This window comes from Borostomias antarcticus, assembly GCF_949987555.1.
Source record: "Borostomias antarcticus genome assembly, contig: scaffold_805, whole genome shotgun sequence".
Taxonomy (NCBI): domain Eukaryota; kingdom Metazoa; phylum Chordata; class Actinopteri; order Stomiiformes; family Stomiidae; genus Borostomias; species Borostomias antarcticus.
The window spans coordinates 1-7500 of NW_028176287.1; the positions used below are offsets into that span (position 1 = coordinate 1).

Consider the following 7500-nt stretch of genomic DNA (forward strand, 5'->3'; position numbering starts at 1 on the left):
GCAATGGGGGCCAGACACAGGCTTCTCAATTCAATGGAAAATGAATCAATTAAAATATATATATATATAAGGGAACATGGGCAAATAATGTGCTGATCTGCTTTTCTACACACGAAGATAATAAAATAGGAGAAGAAATCATCTTCGTTGTCCTTCTCACAATCACTACGCAGTTTATTTTGGTTACTTCAGGTGCATGGCAGCAAAACAGTATTCGTGTAGTAGCCTACATTTTGTAGTTAATGCGGTGTGGCCTATTTTAGGCAATAGGAAGTAAAGAAATTACCTTTGAATTTGTGTATTTGTAAGAACGCAATCTGATTATTTACTGAAAGAAATGAAAATCAACAATATTGAGATAATACTGAACAAGATGAATTATTGTACAGTCAAGTGTAGCCCTATTGTACAGTGTGAATAGGCCGTGCCTATAAAACATCATATACGGGTCTCTTAATGAAATTCCAGATGTTTAATGGCTTTCAGACCAAATACAATACAATGCGTGTATAGTGAAATTGGGGTGGGTGTGGAGTGTTCCGTCCCACCACGTTCTCAGGTCCTGAGCGGTTGGTATTAGCATAGCCATTGTGTCCCAGAAGTGGGGTGACAAAGCAAGTGCTTCTCGTCTCAATGGCTTTGAATCGGTTTGAAATTTCCTTTGTGTGGAAGAAACCACCCCCCCCCCCCTCCTCCTCCCCGCCGGGCTCCTGCGCTGACCACAAAGGCCACGTTGGGCAATGTATACGCGGACCGACCTATCACCCCCCCTCTGCCCCGCCGAGGGCTCAGCGTTTACATAACACCACCAATCACCAAACTGAAATATGCAAACTGCCCTGTTGCTTTGTCAAAAGGTCTGTATTGTTCGATCTATTAGTCATTGAAGATAAAGTTGGACTGTTTGGTAAGTATATAGCCTAACAAATTACCATTTGAATGTTATTCACCTTCCGATATTGAATTCATTTTTCTGGCCAATATTTATCCAGTCAGAAGACTAATCTAATGTTCCTATATGGATTTTATTTTATCAATTCCATTCGCAGGGTATGTTAACGTTTCAATTTCGCATTATTATCCAACAAAATCCTGGTTTGGCACATGGAAATGTGAGACAATAGCATATTATATTAGCCTATTTAGTTATTGGAGTTTCCCCTTTGTGCGCGAATAACCTTCTTGCTGTCTGCCGTTCAATGGCCCAAACATCAGCGGAAACTTTGAACACAATTAGGCTGGCCTACTTGCGAGACGTTTCAGGCCCCGCAAGAACAAAGGCGAGGAAAAGCACGGTGGCAAATGTCCGTCGGTGTGATTGTCATTTAGTTCCCCTTTGGGAAAGGACAGCAAACATGTGACCATAGGCGTTATTTTATTTTATTCACATGACACAGCCTTTCTTAACACGTGTGTGTGTGTGTGTGTGTGTGTGTGTGAGTGACCATAGGCGTTATTTTATTTTATTCACATGACACAGCCTTTCTTAACACGTGTGTGTGTGTGTGTGTGTGTGTGTGTGTGTGTGTGTGTGTGTGTGTGTGTGTGTGTGTGTGTGAGTGTGAGTGTGAGTGTGAGTGTGAGTGTGAGTGTGAGTGTGAGTGTGAGAGAGAGAGAGAGAGGGAGGGAGAGGCAGGCTAAACAAAGAGCACATGTCTAGGCTTGCCTTGTAATAGGCTAGTCTATGGTAATCTAGAATAAGAAAATCAATAAGGGTCCATATGATAAGGAAAGCAAAACATATGACCATGACAATAATAAAAGTAGGTTCTGGAAGTCCAAATCGCACTGTGACACTATGTGGCACTAATATTAACATAAGGGTGTGAGGTGACCTCATTATTTACATGGTCATAAATAAATAAATAAATAAATAGTAGCCGATAATATTATACTCGCAAAGAGACCGTTAGTTGGCACGCAACAAGATCCGGGTTATCCGTAAGCAATAACAGGCCGGTTTATATCGTTATAAAAGGGACTGCGTTTTAATTTAGCTCAACAACAAAGGGGGGAGTGTATCTCGCGGATTGGGTCCCTCCCATTCCGCGCCATCTGTCCAATCAGCTCTCGACAATGCAGATGTCTAGCAGCACCGCGTCGTCCCTGCCCTGGCGGTGACGTCATTCGCACATATGCCCCTGTAGTGTTGTCTGGCTTTGCAGCAAGTCAGACAGAAAACAGCAAAGCTGAGTGAGGCGAGCCGGGGAGGGGCCCTTTGAAGGAATATTGTTACCGCCGGCATTCCAGCTAGGCTACTTACAACTCTGGAATACGGATTCTTTGCCGTCTTTAAAATACATCTCGGGATCGCACTCTAGAGATTCTCTCTCTAGTCAAGGCTGGACTGCTTGCACTGATTTTTTTTTTTTAAATGCAAAAGGAGAAACGGTGAAAACTGCACTGATTTGCACCAGTGGCTTGAAACCGGGTCCTGTGCCCTTTTCTCCCTCATCACTCCAAACAACCCTCCTTCCGTGTTTCCCTTTGTCCGATCTCGATCCCACAGACTGCATATTGCAAAGATGCCTAGTTCGCTCTTCGCCGACATGGAGCGGAGCGGGAGCAGCCAGGGGGATGCCCTGGACGACCAGAGAGCCCTGCAGATAGCCCTGGACCAGCTCTCCCTCCTGGGGCTGGACAACGAGGACAGCTCCCTGTATGACAACGAGCCCCGGAAAAAGAGCGTCAACATGACCGAATGTGTCCCAGTTCCCAGTTCGGAGCATGTAGCCGAAATCGTTGGCAGACAAGGTGCGTATTTAATACTTCATGTTTCACTCTGTCACGCACTGCTACAATGTTGCAGCGGTGCCAGTGTATTGGTCCAGGTCCAGTGTAGCGGTCCAGGTCCAGTGTATTGGTCCAGGTCCAGTGTATTGGTCCAGGTCCAGTGTATTGGTCCAGGTTGGACCATTGTCTCCCAGCTGTAGGCTACTGGGCTGGGGCGTGCATCTGTGCCTGGCGATCTGGGGAATCCACACTTCTCCCTGCAATATCGCTATTGGTGTCTCCGGAAAAAACAAAAGAAAAGAAAGCCAGGGAATACTTCAGCAATGTTGTTCAAACAATCAGTTTTCTGACACGGCGGTGCAATATATACAGACACGATCTCCACTCCCTTTGTCATGTTATATCACCCTGTCCCGTCTACAGCGCCAGTGATTTCATTTCTCCTGGGCTGATTCTTCAACTGGTCCCATTTTTATGATAAAACGCTTTGTGCGGCCGGAGGGTGTTGGAATAAAACTTTATTCACATCATAGGGAATTTAATGATACAGTAGTCTTATCCCCATTCGTAGTATATAAAATGACCCCGTAAAACGAGAGCGACTTTGACAGAAATAGTTATTTTATGACTATTTTTCACGGTCATAGGTCGCTTCTGTGCACGGGGAAATCATGGATTCTGCATGTCGTTTCGGCTTGTGCTATTTTTGACCTGAGCAGCCTTCTGGGCATGATAGTCGAGCATGTGGTTTGAATTTACCCCTCACAAAAAGGCTGAATTGTTTTACTAGGATTTCTGAATGCACAGGCCGCTTGAGAAAAATAAAAGCACAAACGCGCCTGTTTAAAGTAACACAGCATGCTTCTATCGTATCCCATCATGGTCTTTTCGTGGTTTTGTACTCAATTTCACATGTACTCACGGCCACCTTAACCCCTTCCCCCCTCCCTCCCTAAGGTTGTAAGATCAAAGCCCTGAGAGCGAAAACCAACACCTACATCAAAACCCCGGTGAGAGGAGAGGAGCCGGTGTTCGTGGTGACGGGCAGGCGGGAGGATGTGGCCATGGCCAGGAGGGAGATCATCTCCGCGGCCGAGCACTTCTCCATGATCAGGGCCTCCAGGAACAAGAACACCAGCCTGAACGGGAGCGCCGGGACCCCGGCGCCCGGACCCCCCAACCTGCCCGGGCAGACCACCATCCAGGTCCGGGTCCCCTACCGCGTGGTGGGGCTGGTGGTGGGCCCCAAGGGGGCCACCATCAAGCGGATCCAGCAGCAGACGCACACCTACATCGTGACCCCCAGCCGGGACAAGGAGCCGGTGTTCGAGGTGACGGGGATGCCCGAGAACGTGGACCGCGCCCGCGAGGAGATCGAGGCGCACATCGCCATGAGGACCGGCGGCCTCATCGAGCTCACGGACGAGAACGATTTCCACGCCAACGGGACGGACGTGGGCTTCGACCTCCACGGCCACGCCAACCTGTGGTCCAAGCCTGGCGCCGGCGTCACCCCTACCTCGGGACGCAAACCCTTCTCCAACTACCGCAATGACTCCTCCTCCTCACTGGGCAGCGCCTCCACAGACTCCTACTTCGGCAACAACGGCTCCCGCATGGCCGACTACAGCCCGCCGAGCCCCGCCCTCAGCTACACCGCCACCAACAACAACGGCAACAACAACAACAACAACGTCGTCAACATCAACGTCAACACCAACGGCAACGGCTTCGTCTACGGGAGTGAGGTGATCTCCCCCGACTGCACTGACATGAACTTTGACCCCTCGCCCGGGTTTGACCCGACACCAGCACCCCCGGGCCTTCTCTGGTCCCAGTACGAGAGAGGGATGACCCCGCCCTCCAACGGCGGGAACTCCCCCACCTCTACGTCCGCCGTCTACCCCGCCAACACCTCCACCAACGCCAACGGCATGGCGGCGAGCCAGCGGCGGGCCAACGGCGGCACCCCCCCTCAGCCCCGGCTGTCCCCGCCCCTCCACCACCACAGCGGCGGCGGACCGTCCGAGCACCAGCTGGCCCGCCGCGTCCGCAGTGACCCGGGTGGAGGCCCGCTCGGCTTCCCCGCCTACTCCAGCGCCATGGCCTCCCTGCCTGGCCCCCACCTCCCCGGGGTGCCCTGCGACTCCTCCTCTTCCTCCTCCTCCTCCTCCTCCTCCTCCACCTCGTCGGGCACCAGCCGGAAGGGCAGCCGCGACTGCTCCGTGTGCTTCGAGAGCGAGGTCATCGCCGCGCTGGTCCCCTGCGGTCACAACCTGTTCTGTATGGAGTGTGCCAACCGCATCTGCGAGAGGAACGAGCCCAAATGCCCGGTCTGTAACACGGGCGTCACTCAGGCCATACGTATATTTTCATAAGAAGCGTCTCTCTGACTATAGCGTTACCAAGACGACAGAGTCTGGCTATAATAACAACAACCGACAACAAAAGACTTGTGTACTTGCTTTAACAGGATCCTTCCATTGAGTATGGGGATGTGTGTATATATACATATGTATGTATGTGAGGCTGCAGTATCCAAAAAAGGGACAGACACCCATTCAGGGTCTCGTCTAATTGTTTATACTGTACTGTAGCTTGGGGAAATATTTTCAACATCTTAATGCATGTTTTAAATATTACAGCATAGTAATCAATAGTTCTAGTAAATTGTACACTATATTTATGAAACAGAGAGATCTCGACTGAGGTACCTGAGTTCGTTTAGACTTGTCAACAGAGCAAGCCTTCCAGTTTTACTGATCGAATGTACTGAGAGGAGTGGTTACGAAACGTGGAGGACGATGTCAAAACAGGACTATTGACTTGTAAAGGTTAAGATACTGCAGCTTGAGTCCAACCACGTGAGGGAGAGCAACATATCCTACATATATATGTATAGAATGACAATTCCACAAGTTGAAAGTTTTGAATATTAATTACATTAATACAGATTGAAGTATTTTATTCTTTTTGACTTGAAAGATTATATTTCGTATTGCAAAGATGTTTACAAATATTTTAATTTAAGTTCAGTGAACTTTTTGTAGCTGGGTTAAGATCGTTTATTTTTTAGTATGGCCTTATGGCAGTGATCACTGTATTATTTTAATATCACACGACTGTGGGCGGAAATACAAATCCACAAAATGTGTATCGCATTTGACAGTATTCTGTTGGGATGGAGTTTTTATAGGTTCAGCAAAAAAAATGTCTTTTAAATCCGCTTCACCCAGCATCTTTTTTATTCAGTAATATAAAACATATTTTATTCTATATTATTACGAAACGTTGAAATGTATAAAACTTAGTAAGTCAAACAAAAAAGGAAACGTTTATGCTTCTAAAATTTGTATGAATTAGATTCCAGTGGGAATTACAGGCTTCTGTTGCTCCACTATAGTTTTAGTATTTCTATTTTAATACATTTGTTTACCACTTGTTTATGTATATGTAGGTGAAGTTACTTGAGCGTAAATGTACTTTATTGAGCAAAGTTTAAGAACAAAGTATATTTTATTTTATGATAAAGGGCCTTTAACCTCATGGTCAAATACTAATATTATATTTGCTGAGACAAGATTTGAAAATGTATCGAGAGTTTTATTTTTCTGACATTTAAAGTTCTACATGATAAAGTAAAACTTAAGTAACGGTGCTACTTCATGTTTTTTTTAAGTATTTCTATATAAGTCCAATAAAAATGGTACATTTATCAGGTGTCTGCTTCATTTGTTCTTATTTAAACGTGTCCCTGCTTCTTATTGCGTGTCCTGCTGCTTTTGGCTCAACAGATCGTGTAGATAAGGTAAAGAATGAAGGATATCCCACATTGTTTCACTTGCATGTTTCTCTGCATGTTTGACCCCTCCAGTCACTAATGAAGTCAGCTGAAGCGTTGGAAGCAGCAGGATTATCACAGTGGCCTAATTATTTTCCGTGCCAGGCTGTGACAGGCGGCTAGAGAGAGCAGGGTCTGGCTTCACCGCAGTGATTTATCACTAATTATAAGTCTGAGGTGACCTATTCTGGTACAAATGAAGATGTGAAGATTGCAATCTATGTCCCCCCCCCCCTCCTCCATTGTTTCAACCAGTTTCAGTGCCAGAGACATCTTGTTGAAAATCAGCCCTTAATCTAGTCATTGTAGCTCTTATTAGCCCTTTAATCTAGTCATGGTCTCTCATTGGCTTCCTCTTGCAGCTGATATCTCCTCTATCTCAGTGTGAGAGGGGAGAAGGGAGACGGTGACACTACTTCTACTGTGCGACTGCTTTGTCTCCGGCCTCCCCTCCCCTCCCCTCCCCTCCCCTCCCCCAGTCCTGCCTAACTGCAGTCTCATGTCATGTGGCTGTGGTTGTGTTGGAAACCCTGACGTCCTAAACGCACGCTCGGGAGCGTAGATAGTAAACGCGGAGAGAACTGGCCCTAATGATAAGTTTAAATGGAAACATCCAAAAGCAGCCTTCAGGAATTGGCCCCGTAAAACGTACTATTAGGACACAATCCCACCGCTGTGGAAAAGAGCTGACAAGTGTTTTAGCCAAATGCAGAACACATGGGCGCACAGTCACTTTGGGCTGACACTCTGGACGTGGAACTAATCTGTTAGTTACACTTGGTTTTGGAGAAACGTCTCTCCTCTTCCAAAGACATGAGATGATGTGAGTGTGGGGTCTCTCTCTCCTGACTCACGGCTCCAGAGGTCTGTGGGGTCTCTCTCTCGTGACTCACGGCTCCAGGTTCCATTTCCAGACAGAAGTCAGC

General features: G+C 47.2%; 1 protein-coding gene across 1 annotated transcript; it reads left to right on the plus strand.

Moving 5' to 3' along the window:
• Positions 1 to 2525: 2525 nt before the first annotated feature.
• mex3b (mex-3 RNA binding family member B) lies at positions 2526 to 5111 on the plus strand (the record flags this gene model as incomplete). The annotated part of the gene is made up of 2 exons (XM_084462610.1): positions 2526 to 2754; positions 3691 to 5111. The coding sequence occupies 2 exons, from the start codon at positions 2526 to 2528 to the stop codon at positions 5109 to 5111; spliced, it is 1650 nt and encodes a 549-aa protein (XP_084318736.1).
• Between the last annotated feature and the right edge of the window lie 2389 nt (positions 5112 to 7500).